Raw genomic sequence first — 22,506 nt, 5'->3', positions numbered from 1 at the left:
CAAGAAGGAATGTGAGCTAATGTAGGGTAACTTGGTTTAGCGAGGTTAGAAAAGGCTTCTGCTAAGCAAGAAACAATGAGCAAGAGTTAACTAGGTGAAATGGGGGACAAAAAGAGCTCTGAGACAGCATATGCTAATAGGTTCTTTTACGAGAAGCTGAAAGCCTGTTGGCAGAAAGGGAGTGTGAGGTACACTGAAGTAGGAGATGTCCACAGAGGCTGCCCTTTAGGTGTTGGTGGGCATATTACATATTCTTGCTGTTGATCAATGAGCAATGGAAAGCCCTTGGCCAATTTTAAGCAGGAGAGTAAAGTGCATTTCAAACAGCCCACTGTGGCTGCAATAAAGAGCATCAATTAGAAAGGGTCAAGAGTGGATAGGGTAGGTCGGTGACCCCAGAAGGAGAGAGCTGGTGATGGCACACACTAAGATGTTGACACTGGGGTGCACAGAGGAGTCAACCCTGGAGAGGTTAACAAGGTCAAACCTACAGAATGTGGTGGTGGGTTTGATATAGAAGCAAGGGAGGCAGATATATTTCTGCCCTGAGCAATCCATGGTGCTAATCATGAAATGTGGACACAGTGGGAGGACCACGTGTGAGGAGCAGGGCTATGGGTTTGATGGTGGACTCATTGAATTGGAGATTCCTTAGAGATACCCAAGTGAGATATCAGAAAGATGACTGGTCTGGGCCAGCCACAGTCTTGTTTCCTCCTCCCCATCTTTATGGACCTTTCTGCTCTTCCCACAGAATCATCCGGACCAAAGTGCAGCAACCTTTCAATCTCCCCATGGACAGCTGCGTGGCCACCAAGTCTCTGAGCCCGGGACACACACTGAGTGAGTACTGAATCACTGGATGCTCACACACTCCTCACACACACCCCATCTGTGTACCCACACAAACACAGAGATGCATAAACACACCCTGGTACTCAGAAAACCTATGTGTGGGCTGAGTTGTTATGATGGCGCAGCCTGGCTTCCTGAACTACTCACTGAATGTGGAGGAGGGGGGAAACACTTCAGACAGCCTTGACCCTGAGAACCTCTCCATCAGTACGCCCTGCAGCAATGACTTCTAGCCCTCTCCAGGGACTTTGAGGGGTGCCACACCTATGTCCTGACCTTCCCTCTCCCTTTCACCCCCTGCAGTCCCCAGCTCAGCTGTCACACCCCCGGAGTCACCCCAGTCTGATTCCCTGGGCTCCACCTACTCCATCAATGGGCTCCTGGGAATTGCTCAGCCTGGCAGCAGCAGCGACAGCAAGAGGAAGATGGATGACAGTGAGTGTTAGGGGGGGCACAGGTGGGGAGCTAAAGGGGGTGGCCACAGGAGGGCACTGTGCTCAGGCTTTGTTGGGAAAAGAAGCCCTTCCCTTTATGATCCAGGACTTTGTAAGGGCCCCACCAGTCCACACATGCAGTCATATGCCCCCTCTCTTAGCTGGCCATGCCCCAGGCCCAGGAGCCTGGCCCTTTCCCTCCCTCTTCAGCCAGTATGCTCCTTCATATTAGTTGGGGGAGGTGTCAATAGGTGCCCTGAAAGCTTTCTTCCTGCTGGGGTACCAGGTGACCAGGACAGCTGCCGCCTGAGCATCGACTCACAGAGCAGCAGCAGTGGGCCCCGAAAGCACCTTCGCACAGACGCCTTCAACCAGCACCACCTTGAGTCACTTGAGTGCCCATTTGAGCGACAGCACTACCCGGAGGCCTATGCCTCCCCCAACCACACCAAAGGCGAGCAGGTGAGATGCCGGGCGTGGGAGGTGAGTAGGGGTGGGTCAGGGCAGGAGCAGAGGCAAGCTCTCCTAAGGAGCCTGGCAGCAAAGCCACTAGAAGTTGCTTCAGTGGGGTCAGGGGCCATGCTTCACACAGTCCCAAGCCCGACATAGGCTTTATTTTATCAAATACCCTGGTGTCTTCCCTCACCTGACACTTTGCAACTGGCCCTTTTAAGAGGTCAATGTAGCCTGGGGGTGCTGTCTTTCTGCCATCAGGGTCACATCCCATACTGTGCAGTGGTGGCTAAATCCTCCCCATGATGACTGCCTCATGTTGGACTGCTCCCCTTGCACACCCTATGAGCCAGCATTACTCATGTCCCCAAGCATGTCAGCTTCATTCACACCTCTTTGCCCTCAAATATCATGTGCCCTCTTTAACAAATGCCTTTCCTCCCAATCTCTGCCTGGAAAAATACCACATAACCATTATGACTCAGCTCACTCACCCTCTCTACCAATCTATCCCTGCCCCTCCTACATGACTCATCTCTCCCACTCCTGGTCCTGCATGTCCCTCACACAGCTCTCAGTGATGCTCACAGAGCTTCGTAATAGTGTAGTGGACAGAGTGTGAAGGCAGCTGACTTCTTAAGGAAGAGACATCTTTCTCTCTGGCACCTAACCTTGTGCTCCTCTTTTAATAGCCACTCAATCAGGGTATGAGGAATGGATGAACAAATGAATGAGTTCAGAAATCCAGAATCATAAATCACGAGCTACAAGGAGTTTTTTTCTTTCCAGTACGTAGTGTAGGAGAAATGGCTTCTAGTGGATTGGCACTTGTGAAAAGCTGACCAAGAGGTGAGAGGTCCCACTCTGAGGCCAACAAAGATGCTACAATGCTGACAACCACTGACCTCTCAATTTGTTGTTATCTGTCCATGGTTTCAGTGTCTTCCTCACCTCATCCCACCAGCTGAACTAACTAAGGAGTATCTAGGGTGTGGTCCATTGCCTCCTTGGTTCACGCTGTCATTTTGTCTAGAAGTGAGGCCATCCTGAACATTTGCCTTTAAGATCTGAGTAGGACAATGGCAATGGTGCCCATAATGAACTGGACCATTGCCAGTGACTGGCTGGGCTGCTGGTCCTGTGCCAGCCCCCACAGCTGGGTAGGCAACCTGCGTCAGCGATTTTATCAGCTTTGGCTGCAACAGCTACTGGGGTGCAGAGAAAGCTGGCCTTCAGCAAAGCCAAGAGAAGGCCTGGGTGCTCATCCCAGTCAGAACAGGCTCCAGGAGGGATGTGGGGCTCGGGGATGGACCTGCAGGAAGCCTGCTCTTTGAGAGTAAGCCTGCAAAGCCCGTGTGCCAGCACCAGCAGCCCTGGGAGAGTCAAGAAACCCTGCTGAAGAGACCCCAGGCACCTGCTGGGTCCCAGAGCCATATCCTGGCTCCATCCAAAAGCCCCCCAAAAGAACATATGTGATTACAGAGAGCTCTTGAACCATGCTGGGGTACATACATGATGAATCCTGGAATGAGAGACTCGTAGAGCAGACATGAGGTCTTAGAGACCCAAGTGACCACTTACTTCTGTATTCCCATTCGTGTGGTGAGATCTCAGGGTCAGGGGTACAGAGAGGGACTGAGGAAGCAGATCTTGGCAGAGCTCAGACCTGTGAGCCCTGGTGTCACTCAGATGGATCCACAGCTGCCTGTCTTAGAATTGGTGCCTCCATATATTCTTGTTTGAAGACTGAACAAAATGAAAGCATTTGAAAACTACTAAACTGCTCCAACCTCTCTCTACTGAGGAAGAAAAGGAGGCCCTGCAATTATTTTCTCCTTCACTCATACACTTGACTGGGTGGGAAGGGGCACAGAGAACCCAGCCTGTGACAAGGGCTCATTAAGTCTAAGCTCTTGGTTTTCCTGCCCTTGGTGACTGACTGTGCTGCCTCAGTAACATGATGTTCTCTCACCTGGGCACTGGAAGGTCCTCTGGCTGAGGAGCCAAGAAAAAAGCACAGATACTCACTCCAGACCTCAGCATGGGGCAGACTCTGACGTCTTGCTGGGAAATCAACTAGGGGAAAAGTGCTCAGCAGAAAGGTCATGTGGCCTCATTCCTGGTTGCTGTTTTACCACCAGGCAGAGTTAGGAGTCCATATACCTCTTCTTCCTGTATTTTACAAATCCACCAAGAAGATTAACAGAATGTGAATATCGTGGTGATAGAGATCAAAAATTTGGCAGCTTCTGACTCTTCCCATAATCCTAAAATATTACCTGTCACAACCACTTACTGAGCATCTGTTGTGACAAAGCATTCTGTGCTGAATGCTTTATATCAGTACTGTATATGAAAATTTCATTTAATCTTTACATCAGTCTTGGGAAGTGGATTCTACAATCCCTGTTAATACAGGTGAGAAAAACAGCGCTCTGAAAAGTCAAGCAGACTAAATCAACTTGGCCAATCATTATTGAACCAGAGCTTTAACTCACCCAAGTTCGGAAAGTATTATGCCACTCTGTCCCCAATTCAACTTCCATTCCAGAAAAAAATCCAGGCACCACTGCGGTGTTTACACCATTCGATGCAACATTCCCAAAATGTCTGACTGTATAAGTTTCTTTTAAAATTGTTTTTAAATGAATTATGTGGAGCAGAAATTAGATTTTTAGTAAATATTTTCACAACACATCCATAAGTCATTTTACACTTTTCTTACACTCTCTAGAAATTACGTATTTTGTTCAGTTTCATTAAGCCAAGCTCTAAGCAACTCCACCCTGCCTCTAAGTGGGCCTCTCAGAAGGCATGGAACCAGAGCACCATTTAGTCAGTAATTGCTGCTACACGCTGATGGTGCCCTGGTGGCCTCCAGAATTGACTGCAGCTTCCAAAAGTGCCCGGCATGCAACCAAAAAGTGCTGTGGCTCCTTTGAGAGCCCAGCTCCATGGAATCACTGAAAGTGATTGCCTTTAATAGACCTATTATATAACCACAGAGCATCCCTTGATTTCAGTTTTGCACACTGTTTCATACAGTGCAAAGCTGTGGATGTGTGTGACCTGTATATGGGGAATGGGTTGTGCTGTGCCTCCCTGGTGGAAGCGAGTCATGGGAGGGTGGAGGATGCTCTTGCTTTTAGTTGACTAAGTTCTTTTTTAAAGAAGCCCCTTAGGTCATAGCCATGCTCATGGCAGGCAAAGCCAATTGGAGACTACAATGAGGTCTTATTGAACAAAACCCACAAGCACTTGATAAAGAGTTTTTCAAACAAAATTAACACCAAGTTAATTGCTGAACTCACAAGCTTCTATTTGCTTGGGTTCAAAGTAAAAGGAGAAGAGAGCCGCCTTTTCTGTGAACTGGAGCTTCTGAAGTCCTGGTTTTAGTTCTGGTTTCAATACACTGAACTGGGACATTTACCTCCTGGGGGTTCAGACTCTGTAAGAACAAAACAGATTTCTTTCTCAGCCATGACACAGGGCTCCTGAGGGGATTCGATGAGAATAACAGAGGCAAAGTTCTAACGTCAGCTTTTTGCTGTCATCTAGTTTAGGGCAGCAGCTAACAGCTGCAAGGCACTGAAGTCGCCATCTTGGCTCTCTATCCCTTATAGGAGGGTGATTGTCTTTCTTGGCCTCTCTGTGCCTCCATTTCCTATCTGGAGAGGAATAAATTACAAGTAGAACAAAGAACTCAAAACTCCTCCTCACAGTCACACTCCTGTGGACTGCCTGCTCAGGCCTTGGCACTGCCCTGTACTCTGGACCCAAACTTTGTGGGGAGACGAGGATGGAGACTAGTGTCCAGCTAGGTCCTCTGAAGGACACACTCCATCCCAAACATGGACTCCCAAGCCACCAGCTCACCCTGAACTCTGGGACTTGGAAGCCTGGGACTGGGAGAACAGTAGGATTCTGAGTTGAATAGGAATGAATTAAATAAACCAAGTAGTGCTGAGAAAGAACAGGAGGAAGGAGATGAGGAGAAAAGAAGCTTTTCTCAGGGAGATTAGGGTCACTAACTCCAAAGACAGGCTGCAGGGTCTGTAGGAGGACTGGGTGGTCCAGGGGCCTCTGCCTTGCTGACTTCTCTTTCTTTCCCAGGGCCTCTACCCACTGCCCTTGCTCAACAGTGCCCTGGATGATGGGAAGGCCACCCTGACCCCTTCTAACACGCCCCTGGGGCGCAACCTCTCGACTCACCAGACCTACCCAGTGGTGGCAGGTAGGACTCCTGGAGGCTTCTGGGCCATCTCTACCGAGCTGTGAGGGTGGGCTGGAGGGCCAGGACAGCACAGCTGGCTGGCTGTCAGGAGGACAGGGCTGGGGCCTGGACCTGGAGAGGAAAGGTGGGCTGTGCTGGCTGGGTCTCAGTGGGACCCGGGGCAGGGCCTTCAGTCCTAGGCCCCCCACCGGGTCTCTTTGCCCCTCCTGAGGGTTGAGGTGGGCACACACAGTGCAGCCCCTCCCTCTGTGATGGAGGAAGGCACAGCAAGGGTGGAGCCTCGGCTCTCTCACCCACCTGAGAATCACCTGTAGCCCCTCTCCACCCCACCTCAGCTGCCCGGCCTGCCTGGCCTGCCCCCCCCACCACCACCACATCCCTCCCCACATCTCATGGCTTGGTGTGTGCATGTTCCCGCCCCGTCATCTCACACCCCTCTCTCCTTGTTGTCTCCCTCCCTCCGGCAGATCCTCATTCACCCTTCGCCATAAAGCAGGAAACCCCCGAGCTGTCCAGTTCTAGCTCCACCCCTTCCTCTTTATCTAGCTCCGCCTTTTTGGATCTGCAGCAAGTCGGCTCCGGGGGCCCAGTCGGCGCCTCGGTCCCGCCCTTCAATGCCTTTCCCCATGCTGCCCCCGTGTACGGGCAGTTCACGGGCCAGGCCCTACTCTCAGGTATGACAGGGCCGTCCCGCCGTGCAGCGCCGCGTGGGCGGGGGGGAGAGGTCCGTAGTGCCAACCCAGAGTCCCCTGGTTTGGGCTGAGCCCCCTCCACAGCCCCTTGTCCTGTCCATCACCAGCCACCCTTTTACCTGCCCAATTCCGCCGGTGCCAAGGCTTGGGTCGCAATGTCTGCAAAATCTGGGGTCCGAAGGTGCAAGCATTTTGGGGGTGCCATTGGGTCCACCACTCCCAAAACCCCAAGGAAGGATAGAGACCTTAAGGCAAGGAGCCAGTGCTATGAAGTGGGACCACTTGGTCTTGGTTAAACAATAAGAGAAGAAAACTTTGGAGGCAAAAAGGCATTGGCCTTTGAGCCAACTTCTGGATCAAATTCCTGAAAAGGAATGAGGATCAGTGCCAGTTGGTCCTCCATAGTGTAGCTATCAATACCAGCAGAATGGCAGCACCAGTGAAGGGTACCAGCATCTTTCAAGGGTCACCTCAGAGTGACTGGGTTCAGGGTTGAGGGGCCTCCTGCAGGAAACTCACCTGCTTCAAAACATGTGAAGCTATAAGCATGTTAGGTGCTTATGGAGCAGAACCTCTCCTTACACTGTTGAAGAGGAAAACCCAGCAAGGAGGAGGACCTAGTCAGTCTCTAGACAGGAACATGGTATTCCACAGGGTAAGGGCTGGGTCTACACCCCAAGGGTCAGACCTCAGGTACAGCCTGGCAGAGCTGGGTCTCCCTAACAGATGGACATTGTCCTTGGTAGTGAGGACCTGAGCAATGGCTGACAGAGTCCAGATTTGGCCTGGACACAGGCAGAGACCTCTAACAGTCTTCAGATATCTAAAGGGCTTCAACAGAAATGAGATTTGATGTGAAACCTGGGGGGTTCCAGGACTGAGGTAGCTTTGAAATCAGTGGAGCGTTCTTCATGTTAGAGTTTCTCCAAGGAGTGTGGGTCTTTAGTGACAGAGCTAATTCCCCTCTGCCCCCGATCCCCATCCAACAACCTTGAGATGCTACAGTAGAGACCAGTGGGGGTGGGTGGTGGACCTGGTACAACCAGGAGTCAGATAGGCCAACAGGAACAGTGGTTTTCAAATGTGTCAGGCCACGCAAGATGTCTGGCATACTGCCTCCAGAAAGCCACTGGACTTGGAAACCAGTGCACCAGAGAATCGGGGCTTCTGCCAGTCCAGAGGAAGCACAGGTCCTCAGATGCAAGTCCATGGTTCCTTTCTTATAACCGGTGACAAATCCTGTCTGTCTGGCACCTAGGATCATTTCTCTTCCCTGTAAATACCTATGTCTAATGGAGGAAGTCCTTTTCATAGAGATGGACACCCAATGTGTGGGCAGAGAGGCCATGTTCGAAGATCGGAAGCAATGAAAATGTTGACTCAATTTGAAACTTCAAGAGGATGAAATCAGCAGAGATGGGTCATTTGTTTTGACCAAAGTTATTAAAGGAGAAAAGCCCTAGCTGAGTGAATTTATGTCAGCCCTAGGAAATGGGATGGGGAGGATAAAGAGAGAGCAAGAAGAGATTCCTGTCTGCTGTGGGATAGAGAGGCTGGATCACCGGGCACACTTCTGTGTCTTGTGGGAATGGCAGCCAGGGCTGAGGGCTGTGGCCAAACAGGTACGCAGTGTGTGTATGGTGAAGCACATGGTGAAATGAAGCAGATTGTCAGTCACTGTGTGAGGTGCAGAGAGGGTTGGCAGGACCAGCTGAGAAGAAAGGGAAAGACAGACAGCAGCTGGAAACTGATAGATGTATCAGAGCACAGATGTGGGCTAAGGTATGAAGTATAGTGGGAATAGCCCAGGGCAAGCTCCCTGACCCTTCAGCTCCCACACTTCTCTCCTTCTGTCACTCTTTTAAGGGTCCAAGCATCCCTGTCAACATGCAGTCAATCAGGGGTGATGCCCCCAACTTCTGTCAGCTGCTAATTTAGTGGACAGGCCCACACTTCAGCCCAGCTGTAGGACTAGAAAGTCATCCAACCCACGGGACAAAGCAGCTGGCAGGAGATACCAGGTGGTCACTAGGCAGCTGGCAGCCAAATACACAGCGTCAGATGTCCTTCAGGCTGGTGGTCCTGAAAGCCAGGCACCGATGATGCTGAACTAGAGGTGTTAGCATCCATGAAGACCAGCATTGGCTCAAGGGTTACAGATTCAGCACAGAGCAAGGCTCTTAAGAAGAGCGAAGAGTGCCCAGCCTTGGAGGGACTAAGGTCCAGTCAGGTGGCCAAGATGAGGAAGCAAGTCAGGACTATTGTTCACTGAGCTGAGCCCAGTCCTGCAGATGATGGCTATGTCCCTGATGAGCTCAAGTGTTGGGTTGGAGCTTCTTATAGACTGTCTGCCTGAGGCTTCTGGTCAAGATTGGACCTAAATACCTAATACTTGGCCGACCCCTGTTTGGAGAGCTGGGAGGACAGGGAATGACAGGATGGGGGAAGTTTAGGAAGAAAAGAATGAGCCTAAAAGTCTGGGGACTTCAACCCCCCTCCAGAGGAGAAGAGGTGAATTTAAAAGGAAATGAGACCAAATAATTCCTAGGAAATGTTGCAGACAAGGGGAGAGGAAGGAGGATCTGGTGAGTTTTCATTTCATAATCAGCACAGCCATAACCTACATGAATCTTCCCAGCTCCCCTCCTCCTTGTGATCTGCTAAGACCTTCCTACCATCTCCTGCAACTCCGTTTCCTGCTGCATAGAATTTCTCCCTGAGTCACTTCTCTTAGCCCACATCTGAGTGGAATTTCCAGGGTGGCTGCCCTTCTGTCTCAGCTCCCCAGTCAGCCAAGAAAGAGGAAACATTAGGGTTTGGGAGATAATGAGATGGCTCCTAAAATGCCTTCCAGTTCCCTTCAGACATTCTAGTGTGGATTCCCACACATTGACCATGACAGTGACATCAAGGCTGCCCTTGTCCTAGCTGCTCCAAGGCTGACTCCAACTCAGCTGATCAGAAAGCTTGGAGTTAGGTTTTATCATCAAAGAGTCCATTACCCTCCTCCATCCTTTTGTGAAAAATTATATTTAGTTCTGCCAAAGAGGCTTCTGGGTTGCCATAAATTCTCCTTGCTATCAGAACAAGATAAGGAATTGAAAAGAGGTTACACAGAGGGCAGACATCAAAGGAGGCAAGTGAAATAGTCTGAAGTCATCTCTACCCCCTGAATTTCTCCAGCTTATGGCTTTCTGATTGTGTTCTCTACCACTATTGAGATTATTTACCAGTAGCTCTGGAGTGCTAGTTCCCTTAGAGAACCCCACTTCATAGCCAGCCAACAGGGCCCAGGTGTATGTCAACTTCTTAAAAATAGGGCCACATTGGAAGTATATTTGAGTGTAGAACAGAGGGAAGTCCACAGCAATGTTAAATTTATATGATGAAAAGCCTTAAAAACAGAAACGTAGGTAAGAGGGCATGTTAATCCATGATGATGGAGTATCTCCAGCTCATGGCTTCTGTTATTTTGTTTCTGAAAAGGATACAAGGTTCTTGGCTTTCTGGGAGAATTTTTTTTTTACAGTGCTGGGAATGAAGCCCAGGCTCTCATACTCATTCATGCTAGGCAAGAGCCATACTGCTGAGCTACATCCTCAGCCCAGGAAATCATTTTTAAGGAGTTGGAGTAGAGTTAGGTGAGACTGTTAGGACAATTGGTGGCAGCACAGTTTGAGTGAGGGCTGTCCTACAGAAAGTTTTACTGGTCTTTTCAGGAGGGTGGGTTTCGTGAGAGAAACCTCTCAGGGGTCTACTCCAGCATTTAATTCAGAAATCTCTATCCCCTGGCAGAAAATTAGGTGACCAAAGGGAGAATAAGATTAAAATCTCTGAATACAGTAAAGAAGCCCAATGAATTTTATTTGCAAGAGCAAGGTGGGGGTGGAGCACAATAGGTCAACTGTGGATCAGACTGTGGCCTGGGGGGGGAGGGTAGAGGGAGGGAATTTGTGCCCCAAGGTCTGGTGATAGAAAGTGATCTCGAATGTGGCCAGAAGGGAGGGGAGTATGGGACCACAGGTCACCAGGACCAGGAGGAGCCCTGGAGAGCACTGGGCCAGCACTAGCAAATAGGTGGCCTGAGAGCTAAGACTCATCTCCCACTGCTGCACCCCCAACCATGGTAGACAGATGCTGACTCAGAATTCTTCTCAACACAGTGTGCCAGGAAGCCCCTGCAATCAATCCAGAAGTAAGGTAAACCCAAGTTATAAGCTCTCATCGAAATTAGGTTCTCCTGTGATAGAGAGGAAAACGTGGTTTGGAGAAATTGATTTGTCCCTCATTTATAATCTGGTCTGGCTGCAGATCTCCCTCTCTCTCTCTCTCTCTCTCTCTCTCTCTCTCTCTCTCTCTCTCTCTCTCTCTCTCTCTCTCTCTCTCTCTCTCTCTCTCTCTCTTTCTCCACCCCACCCCGCAGAAGTAGGAAGTATGGGGCGAAGAGAAAAGGAGAAGGTATCAGACTAGAGTCAGCCACCACCCTCCTACATCTCTTCCCACCATGCCACCATCCACCCCTGTACCCTGCTCTCACAGACCTCCTGTCACTCAGTCCCTCTCAGTCCCCAGGGCCTGGCCGGGTACTTCCCCAAAGACAAGGAGGCTAAGTGTGAGGGCTAATACTATTTGCAGTCATATTTATATGAAGCTCAGGTTATCCCTTGGCATAACTTCAACCTATTTCTACTTTTACTTCTAAGTATACTATTCTTTTCCTAACCTGTGTTTCTAGTCCTTCCTTTGTTCCCCTCTCCACCCTGTGTCAGGTGAACAGCGCCCATATGTAGAATTCCAGTGGGTTCCACCCTGTTTTGTCCAGTACCAACCATAGCCTGACACTGCAATAAGTCAAACAAATTAGAGGGTGGTGTTCAGCATTTCAAAACCTTCACACAGTTTTAAATAATGCACACTGACATCTCATTTCAAAGAGGGCTTATTCTATAAGAGTTTCACTAACATAACCATTTCCAGAATGTGCCAGTTGTACTAATCATGTTCATCTATGAAACTCTGGGTTTGAATTATGCTAATAACAACCTCAGTATAATAGTAATTCGGTGTGTTAAGGTTACACTTATTTTTCTGCATTTTACTGTAGAAAAAAATGATCTAAAATCACACACATGGCTGGTCTAGGGAACACATAAAATTAGCCATAGAAACAGAATAAGGACCCCTAGCCATTTCCCTTGAGGAAGGGCAGAAGTTGTTCATTGACCCCTTTTGCTTAGTTCCAAATGCCCATCCCAGCCATACCCCATCATGACTTAGTGCCTGGCCTTGCTCTCTGCTCTATCCCCAAGTGCTTAGAAAAGTGCCTAGTACGTAGTACTTATTCAGTACATACTTTTTAATGAACTGATTGTCTTTGGGAAATCTCCAGAGAAAGAAGTAAGGAACAGGAAGTCATGGTGGTACTGATAACTTGCAGGGTTTCGTTGGGCATCCATCATTACCAGGCACCCCTCAAAGAGGCTAGGGTATGAAGGAGCTGGGGTGGGGCATAATGGGAAGAAAGTTGGATAAGCAGTGTTGTAGAGGATGAGACCTCGTAAGTTGATGGATAAGGGCTCACAGGTAGCCCATGTAAGTCCTGGAAGACAAAACAGCCCCCAAAAATATTTGGGTCAAATAACATAGTGGTCTCAGCTGGGAGTGATTTTCCCCCTACTTCGTCCCCACTGGGGACACATGGCAATGTCTGGAAACACTTTTGATTGTCACAGTGGGTAGGAATTCCTACTGGAATCTATTAAGTAGAGGACAGGAATGCTGGTAAACATCCTACAATGTACAGAACAGTCCCACAACGAAGATCTCGCCAGCCTAGAGTGTCAGTATTGCTGGGATTGAGAAACTCTGGAAACATCACCAAGAAGTAATATGATCAAATGACTCATTGTTCAAACTGGACCATTTGGGAGTGAAATGGGCACTGTTAACAAATATGCTAAGACAGCTGTCATCACTTTACCAAGAACTTTGGGGGTGAGGCAGAGTCTAGACTGGACCTGCAGAGCATGGGGTGATGGAAGAGGAACAGGCAAGGGATCCTGGTTGTTGAGCAGAGGGTAAGTGAAGAGAAGGTCATCAAGTCAGGTGGTATCTCCTAAATGCAAAGCTTTCACTTCCTGACATATTGAAGAAATAGAGCCAGGAAGATGTGGTCTTTACAGAGCTACATTGCTGTCACTAAGATGTGAGATAAACAGATATTGTCTGCTTTCCTGAAAGTGATTTTTTTTCAGAAATGCAGTTGACAGAAGTGTGACTCGTGGTCAAGTGTAAAAGCTAAATGTCTCTCAGCCGTGTCTCCTTTCAGCCAATAGATTTCCTGTCCCTTGTAACTCTGGTAGATTCTGTCTACCTGGGAGGCCAAGCCAAGGAGTGGAATTTCCTCCCTGGCTCCCTGGAAAAGAGTGTGGCGATTGATTAGCAATGTCTGCCATGGGCCCAAAAAAGACAAGTGATGGGCCAGAGGGCCACACACCTGCCACCCCTTCACCAGGCCATGTTCTTGGTTTTCTGCAGAGCTGGAGTTGAAAGGGATGCTCTAGGTCAAGTGTCCTCTAGGGTACTTATTTAAGTCAGGTGTGCCTTCTGCTGTGCTGGGGTGGGCGATAATGAAGACTGAGAAGACATACCCCGTGTCTCCCATACATGACATTTTTGTGGGTGACTAAAGTAATATACAAATAAAGCCACTAGAGGACAGGAAAGGAAACCAGACTGCAATTACAAGTGCTCCCTGCATGGTATCTTCTTCCTGACAGAGGAGACAGGAATTTGGGCTCAGAGGAAGCCAGTTTGGAGAATGGCTTTGGAGAGAGTGGGAATAGCAAGCGGGAAGACTTGCTGGCCTCAGAAGAAATGTAACAATCATCACAAGAAGTCCCCATAGACCACCTGATAACTCTGCTGTATTTTTCCAGGGCGAGAGATGGTGGGACCCACGCTGCCCGGATACCCACCCCACATCCCCACCAGTGGACAGGGCAGCTATGCCTCTTCTGCCATCGCAGGCATGGTGGCAGGTAAGGGGAGGACTGGGCAGGAGGGGAAGTCCTATAAAGAGCAGGTGTTGGAGAGAGGGGAACAAATGGGAACACACTGCTGTTAGTGTCCCATTCATGGCCTTCCCAAAGGGCAAGGATAGATGAGCTGGACACCTTCTTATGAATGCCTAGAAAATGCCTCAGGGCCATTCTGGCTTCTCTACTCCTCTCAGCTTAGCCTCTTCTTCCCAGATCTCTCATACTACCCACCATGAAGAAAAGAGAAGGGCCAAGACAGACCTCATTTCAAATCCACCCTCCCCCATCTCTTCTACCCATTCACCGAGTACATTCAAACATGGAGCCAAACATGAGCCCAAGCAGCTCATGGTCCCCCAGTGACTTAACTTTGATGAATCTCAGTTTACCACTTCTAAAAGACCTGAAGCGAATAGTGGTGGTGCTGAAATGATTGAAATAGTCTCCTTCACATTCCACATTCACACAACCCCAGTAAGCAGGATGCAGTTTCTGGGTATTCTAGAGATCCTGTAAAATATGGGGAGAACTGGGAGTGTTTTCTCCACCCTCATTTGGACTGCCCTGGAATCCTGCCTGCCAGTCATTTGGGTTTCTTTGTCTCCCAATGGTCATCCAATGGTCAGGATGTCCAGGTCCAGACAAATAAGGACAATGGGCATTTCTTTGGGAAAATCTCACTTTTAGGAACCATCTGGTAAAGATCTTGAGATGGCTGGGGTAGAAATGAGCTATTTCCGCTACCCAGAGAGGTCTCAGGCCCGGGACCTATGGACAGGGCTCTAAACTGAGGACAGGTGTGCCCCACATTCTAGTCCTGGGCCAGCCTCCCTGACTCTGACCCCAGAGGCTTGCTGCCTCTGCGAAGGTATGCTTCCCCCAGCAGGGGTTAATCTTTGCTAGCCACCCACTCTAGGCACCCAGTTCAGGGGGCGCTGGGCTGTCCTGGGCAGAGTGAGGGAGAAGCATAGGGAGGGAAGGCTGCTCAGTACTCCCTGGGAACCTGCTGAGCTGGCACTTGTTGCTGCCTAGTTACCGTGGAGATGTGCTTAATGCAGCGTTGAAAATACAGAATACTGACTCCTCTCTCTCTCCTGGCTCCAGACTCCCTCCCTCCCTCCCTTCCTCTTCTGGACCGTGAAATGAGATTGGTCAAGATAAAAAAGGAAAAGATTCGGTTATTTTTTTAAGAGTCTGGATAATGGGGCCTCTCAATCAAAATCCCAGACTCCAGTCGGCTCCCCCCATCCCCCTTCCAACCCCTCCACCTTGTCCTGCTGCCTGCTTAGAGGAGGAGGAAGAAACAGAAAGCACAGGCTTTGCTCTTAATTATGAATCATTCCCTGAGGGCAACCCCAGGGCAAGGGGTTCCTGGGACCAAGAATCTGACCTGTGAGGTAGCTGGAAAGCTTGGGCCTTTCATCAAAGACCCCCGGTTGTTTCCAGAAAGACTTCATCCAGAGTGGGTGCTGTGAAACACACACACACACACACACACACACACACACAACTACCACATTGACTGTAAGTGAATCACAAAAAGGAGGAACCTTGCCTTACACAGTGGATAGGCTCCCAGTAAGTTGGATGCAAATTAGTTTTCAGAAAATACAATACTATGTAAATGAATTACCTAGTTCCTAGGAATACTCTTGTGCAAATGAATTCTTAAAGACTTTTATTGTAGAAAAATAGAAAAATTATGTGTCCATCTCTTACTACCACCTGTGATCTCTCAGTTGACTTGAAATGAGGATTCCTTCTATTAAAGTCAGAAAGCTGAGTACCCACTGCATGCATGTAAGATACATAATAAATGCTTAAAGTAAAGCATACCAATAGCAGTCTTCAATCACTTGTGGAAAGGAGGAAATGATCATTTATTATGCACTTCTGCATGCCTGGCCATTTGCACATACAACTTTACTTCTCATTTAATCTTCACTGTAAGACTGAAAGGCTGATATCATCCCAGTTTTACAGATAAGGAACTGGAGACTTAGAAAAGCAAAGTAGTATGCTCAGAATCATAACAATGCTAAGTTCTGAGTTGTTCATACAGATCTTATGATTTCAAATTTAGAGCTCTTTCTACTTAACCACACTGCCTCTCACCGTACCAGAAATAAAGACAAAAGCTATAGGGAGGCAACACAGGAAAAGGACCACGACACAGACTTCTCATATCCATTTGCCTTAGGTTGTTTTCATTCTCTTTCTCTCTGTCTCCAATAACACAGGCACTCAGAACAGTTCTAGAACAGAACCAAAAGCTCAAAATAGGTGGTCCATCCAGCCACTTATTCCTATCAATCTATCCATCCATACATCCTACCACCCATATTTCCATTTTCTATCCATCTTTCTGTCTTTCCATCTCTCCACCCATCCACTCATTCTTCCATTTATCCATCTGTTCATCTTTCCATATAGCTATCCTTTCATCTGTCCACTTTTCTGCTCATTTTTCCAGAATCTATCCTTCCATCTATAATCTTTCTGTGTACACATCCTCTCTTCTATCCGTTTTTCCATCCATCCATCTTTCCATACATCCACTCACCCAGCCATCCTTTTATTAGCAATATTTCCCTCATCCACATTCCACACCTTTTCGTCCATTCACCACTTTTTTGCCTAACAAATACTGTGATGATGGTATGGGATGGTGGGGGTACAAGAATACACAGGATGTATCTCACTATTCATGGAGCTTGCAACCTAATATTAGACAGAAATAGTAAAAAGCCAATGAATGAATAAACATGATTTCAGATTCAGATATATGAGTGTGAAGACAATAAAATGTGATGATGTATAAGGAGCCAAAAGGAGGAGATAACTAATTTAGATTGGGTGATCAGGGAAGGCCTGTCTGAGAGAATGTTCAGAGTGGTCAGCTACATAATAAAGGGCCAACCATCCCTGCCCCAACAGGACAGCAAATACAAAGGCCCAAGGGCAGGAAAGAATGAGTTTAGCATGGTATCACACGGAAAGAAAGTGAATGTATCAAAGAATCATGAACAGTCAGAGAAGATGAGAAGATGTTGGTAGTAGTAGTTGGTCAAGTTTTCAAAGATTACTCAGGCTTCTGAGAAACTAGATTGTAGACAGTCAAGAAAGAAAGCACAGAGACCAGTTAGGGGATGGTTGTAGTAGTTTTCACAAGAAATGACAGTGCCTTGTGCTAAGGATAGCAGAGAAAGAGAAGAAAAGTGATGATGATGAAACATTTTGGTGGTAGATCCAAAAACTCTGCTAGTGAATTGACTATAGGGATTAAAAAAAAATAGAGGAAATAGATAAATATAGATGATAGATAGATAGATAGATAGATAGATAGATAGATAGAGACTAGGAAAGAGATGTAGTGGGTGCCAGGTGGAAATCAAGAGTTCTATTAGGCCTATTAAATCCCCAGTTTAATATTTCAGTAGGCACATGATATATTTCTAAAGTCAGAAAAGAATCTTGACAATAATATAAATTTCAGCCATTGGATAAAGCTGTTATTTAATGGCAAGTGATTAGACATTTCATTTGAAAGAGAATATGGATGGAAATTCACAGAATGCTCTCAAACCAAACTGGATTCTTCTACATAATTTAAGGTTTTAAAAGAGAAGCAGCCTGCAAAGAGGGCAAATAGAAAAGACAAATAAGTTACAAGCAAACTAGGAGATTGGGCATCATGGAAGCCAAAGGCATAGAGGGAGGGATGATCTAGTGGTTGAGGGAGTTGTGGACATAGAAGTGATCATTGCGGGGATCAGGTTAGAGATCGTGGGAATTTGAGTGGATTGGCATTGGCCTAATTGGCAGAGGGTTGCGAGGTAAAGGCAGACCATGAGAGAAAGAAAGTTGCTGGTGGCTAGAGAGGGATGTGGGTGGGAAGAGAATTTTTAAAAGACAGAATATAGCAGAGCATGTTTTTGTGCTGAAGGGATGAATTAGAAAGGGAGAAGAAGAAAAGAGGGGATAATTGTAAGGACCAAATAGGAGAGTAGGGTAGGGTGCAGAGCAGAGAACAGATCGGCCTCTCATAGGTACACGGACATTCATCCTGTATGGCTGCAGGCTGGTTGACCGATCTGGTAGTGGGAAGAAGCCACACTAAAGCCACACTACCTCCCCAGCCCCACGTCCTACTCCAGCTTCCCTGTGACTGAAGCAGACAGGTATTCAGTGTGTGTTAGATAAATGTATGAGTGTGGGGGTAAGTAAATGCATGAATGAGTGACAAAATGAGAGGGCAAACATGTACAGTATTTTTCATCTATTGTCCTTGTCCTTGAGAGCTTGCAGTGTTCAGCACCAGTGTGGCGTATGGGCATGGGCGGGACCTCAGCTATGTAGCTAATGTAGACCCGGCTTCCTCCAAGGGAGCACTGAAAGATGCAGAATAGTACAGCAATCAGCAGGGGAGGGGGCTGCTGGCACTGGAGGTCAGAAGAGACCACTGGTGTAGGGCCAGGCTCTCATGAACCAGGAGGCATTGGGCAAATGTCCTTCTCTCTCTGCACAGCAGTCCCTTCACTGTCAGAGTGGATGATTGGATTAGATTATTTTTTAGCTTTCTTTCCCACTCCATCCCTTTGCTCCTTTGCTTTTTTCCCCCCTCTCTTCCCTCTTTTATTCAATCTGTGTTTGGCTTAGTCCCTCCCCTGGAGGAACTGACCATGTTCTTACTGTGAGCTTGCTGCCTATCACTGAGCCCCTAGACAAGGATAGGGTTCAGTAGCTTCTGTCCTCTGCCTTAAGCTCTCCTTGATTCCACTCTTCCTCTACAAATACTATTTCTCTACAAGGAATCAGCCCACATGGGCCCTAACCATGGCATAAGGCTGGTTGCATGACTGATTTGAGTCTCTATTGAACTCTATTTTAGAAACTGTTTCATGGAAAAGCAATAAGCTAATATTATTGAGTGCTTCTTATTATCCAAGCACAGTGCTGAATATTTAATTTAATATGTTATCTTATTTAATTCTCACTAAACTCTATGAGACAAGGACACCTAATTTTGCCCAATTTGACAGATGAGGAAACTAAGCCTCAGAGAAACTAGTGACTTATCCATGTTTACATAGCCAGAAATAGGAAATAGGGACTTTACTTCCACTAGGCAGGGTCTTGAGGCAAGAATTTCCACTCCAAAGAGGCTAGGAAGGCTACAAGGAGCCATTGAAGATACTTAGTTCATAATCAGAAGTGCATTTCTGAAAGGATATGTGGACATTCTCTGGATCTTGGAGTTAGCAGGAACCTGGCTTTGTAAACAAAATCATCTCATAGGTGCATTAAGGAATTATCTGGAATTTAGGGTCAAAAGGTCTAAGGTCAAATTCTGCCCCACCATGGAGACAAACTACTTAGTCATGCTGCACTTAATTTCCTATTCTATAAACAGGCAGTGTGAATGATTGTGAGAATAAGAAGGAAGAATGAGTGGCAGAGTGGACTGTAAACCCCAGACCGAGTACCAGGAATAGCTGTGTTGCTCAGCTTAACTTTGTTGCTGTGATATAAAGGAATTCTTAAGTAATTTCCTGAGTAAATAATTCCTTTGGGAAAGCCAAGCAAGAAAGAAATCACAGGACAAAATGATTTGATTTACTTTGTGTAAATTCATACACTGAGTTTGCTTAAAGTGGCAACACATTCTCAGAGGAAGTCTCATAACACAGCCTCCCCAAGAGGGAAGCTTCCTCAATCCTCAGCATCTCTCCATGCACTTGTGTGTGCATGTGTGCGTGGATACAAATTTACACCTAGGGAGACTGAAAAGTTCTTATATACAAGTTCTCTCTTTGGCTGCTACACCCCATGCCCCTGCCCTGGGCCCCTGTGGACAGTCCGTTCTGCACAAGGTCCAACAGTGGGAGAAGATGGCTTAGAATCTGGGCCCTAGAGGCACAGCACAATCTCCATTCTGCACTCAGACTTCCAGGTTCATGAGCTTCTGCAGATCCCACAGCCTCAATTCTTAACCTGGAAATTGGGATGATGATAACATCTCTCTCCTGGGGCTCCTTTGAGGAGTCAGGTCAGTGCCTCCAATGCCTGGGGAAAAGAGTGCTGCCCTAAATGACCCAGACTGTGGACTCCAAAGGATGATGGAAGGTCCCCCTCCCAGGCTTGCTCATCCCCAGGCTCACCACAGCAGGCCCTGTAGACCCTTCTTCCCCACTTCACCCCACAGTGGTGCCATAATCTTATAGGTCTCTCACCTATGTGCCTCCAACAGGAAGTGAATACTCTGGCAATGCCTACGGCCACACCCCCTACTCCTCCTACAGCGAGGCCTGGCGCTTCCCCAACTCCAGCTTGCTGAGTAAGTCCCTGGGTGCCCAGGCCTTCTGCTGGGCAGGCAGCAGGGGTGGGAGGCCAGGCTGGGCCAAAAGCTGTCTGAGTCCTGGGAGACCTCAGATTAGGTGGAGGACCTGGGAAAAAGACTGTCTTTTATAATGGGGGTAATTAGCACAGTGTATCTGGCTACTGGGAGGTGGGGGGAGAAGACCAGAAACTTCCTGACTATATCTCCCTCCTGCTCCTCAAGGGCAAGTCTGTTAAGTGTTTGTTTTGCCTAAGATTTAGACTCTGGCCTGGAGAGAAGGGTAGAGGTAGACTAGAAAAGTGGGTGGTGGGGTGGATTACAGCCCCAAGGCTGCAGAACTGTCTCCTGCAGGTACCCACTGCCCTCCTTCCCAGGAGCTTCCCCCATTAACTGTCTGAGTGGGTCACAAACAATCATGATTCAGCACTAAAGCCCTTACACAGAAACCCTTGTTCCACCGAGTTCTCTGTAATTTAGCTTGAGAAGTGAAGAGCACTCAAGGGCAAGGTACAGGGAGTTGGTGAGGCTATTGCTTCAGGAAACTGGAAACAAGGGATCCCACTAGAGCCTCCCTGAGTGGTGGTTAGGGGTTGTCAGAGCAAATCCAAGCCAGAGAGCAATGGTTCAAGGATGGCCAACCTCACCATTGCAGGCCGAACCATCCATCCCCTCTCCTGCTGATACTGCCTGGCATTACAGAAATGACCGGAAGGATGACCGACCTGGGTTCTGTGGCCGTGTGCTCAACCCCAAGCCACCTTTGTTCAGAAAGAACTAGGGCAACAAGAATCTCTGGGAGTGAGGGCACCTTCCTACTGAGCCTCCCCCAGCCACCCACCTACCCAGGTATCCAGAGCCCAGGCCCAGACCTCCTTTACCAGTTAGGAGCCTAATCCCCCTGGATGTTAAAGGCAGATTCTCTGACCTGTAGCTGTTTGGGCAAGGCTGGGGAGGATCCTGATGGCCCCACAATGTGCAATTCTTGGTATTCTACATAAAACTGCTCTCCATTGCCCTCTCCCGGCAAGGAGGGTGCTGAAGGTCAAAGCAGTCAACGGGGAGGGGGCAAGAAGCCACCATTCTTATTCCAGCCAGAAACTCAAAGGTGAGGCCAGAGAAGGAGGAAGCAGGGCTGGAGAGGAGTTAATCTTTGATGATCAGATAGGCCAGGGGGATAAATGATTAACTGGACTTGTCTTAAAGGTTAGCAGATGCAGGCAAGGCTTTGCTGCAACTTCCCCTCTGACCAGCACTGTTGTTATTTTTTTAACATGTCCAGGTTCCCCGTATTATTACAGTTCCACATCAAGGCCAAGTGCACCGCCCTCCACTGCCACGGCCTTTGACCATCTGTAGTTGCCATGGGAGTGACCAGGCAACAGGAGGACTCAGCCTGGGACAGGCCCCAGAGAGTCATACAAAGGAATCTTTATTTATTACATGAAAAATAACCACAATTCCAGCATTGCAGCTCACTCCCTGTGTGGTTAATTTAATGAACTATGAAAGACAGGAGGATCTTGGAGAAGGCCAAATGTCTTCCAAGACTCCTTGAAGAGGGACAGGAGTCCCAGGGGATGAGAATCATTCCATTCCAAAAGTGACAGGAGGAGAAATGTGCCTGGGCTGGTACCCACCCAAGGAGAGAAGAGGAACCCATGGAGCTCAAGGGGGATGACAGATGGGACCTGCCTGGCCCAAGGGCACACAAGGACCATGTGCATAGCTCTTCCAACCATACAACTCCAGCAGTTGTGGACTAAGCAGGTCTTTCCAGCCCACTGATCACAGCCTGTGCCAAGGCTCTCCCCATCGGTCACCCTGAGAATCATCTCGTCCAGTCTCCTGCCCTCTGCTGTCCAGCTTGCTTGGCTCTCCCTACACTTCCCTTCTGGGCATGGGTGGAAGGCTAGGCAAATAGACCAGAAATTCCACCGGGTTGTCAGCTGACCTCCCTTTCTCTGTTGCTGTGAGTGTACAAGCACCACCCCAGCCTCTCCCATAGCAGCTCATCTCTTTGGCAGCTGCCATCAGCCAGAAAGCAACTGGAGACAGACATCCCAAAGGGCCCTGGCCCCTGGGGGATGAGGTGCAGCTCTGCCCAGAGCAGAGGCAAGCAGAATGGTAGAGACTGATTTCCTTCCCAACAGCTCCTGCCAAGCCAATGGTGCGCCTGCACTCCACCCCACGCAGCCACCAAGGAGACCCTGAAGCACCCCCTGAAGCCAGCAAGGAGGGTCCCTCTCTGGCCCCCACAGATCCTTCCCCTAAGACCTGATTGTAAATATTGTAAATGAAGCTCTATTTGGGTCAAGCTTCCCTCTTTCCATCTCCCACTTTGCCCTCTTGAGTGAATTGTCTCCCCACCATGTTGGGCTTCTCTCCTTGATGCTTCTTTCTTTTTTAAGGACAACCCACCATTGCCACATGACTCAATAAACCATTACTCTTCTTCTTA

The 22,506-nt window shown here is 48.2% G+C and overlaps 1 protein-coding gene across 7 annotated transcripts in view; it reads left to right on the top strand.

Moving 5' to 3' along the window:
* Pax8 (paired box 8) overlaps positions 1–22,506 on the top strand; it is a 57,831-nt gene extending 35,325 nt beyond the window's left edge. For 4 of the 7 annotated variants that reach the window (XM_004844542.3, XM_013072172.3, XM_021258178.2 and 1 more), the window contains 8 exons: positions 755–843; positions 1,159–1,290; positions 1,576–1,751; positions 5,856–5,976; positions 6,444–6,650; positions 13,607–13,708; positions 19,959–20,045; positions 21,328–22,506. In XM_004844542.3, the coding sequence (XP_004844599.1) occupies positions 755–843; positions 1,159–1,290; positions 1,576–1,751; positions 5,856–5,976; positions 6,444–6,650; positions 13,607–13,708; positions 19,959–20,045; positions 21,328–21,404 (991 nt within the window). In that variant the 3' untranslated portion in view covers positions 21,405–22,506. Of the gene's footprint in view, positions 1–754; positions 844–1,158; positions 1,291–1,575; positions 1,752–5,855; positions 5,977–6,443; positions 6,651–13,606; positions 13,709–17,757; positions 17,890–19,958; positions 20,046–21,327 lie in introns of all 7 variants that reach the window. The other 3 variants (XR_002394811.2, XM_013072176.3, XM_013072178.3) reach the window with 3 other exon arrangements.

This window comes from Heterocephalus glaber, unplaced genomic scaffold, assembly GCF_053883595.1.
Source record: "Heterocephalus glaber isolate CG9 unplaced genomic scaffold, H.glaber_assembly_v1.0 deba00000470, whole genome shotgun sequence".
NCBI classification, from domain to species: Eukaryota; Metazoa; Chordata; class Mammalia; order Rodentia; family Bathyergidae; genus Heterocephalus; species Heterocephalus glaber.
Note: the sequence above shows the minus strand (reverse complement) of the source record. Positions and strands in the feature narration are given on the sequence as shown.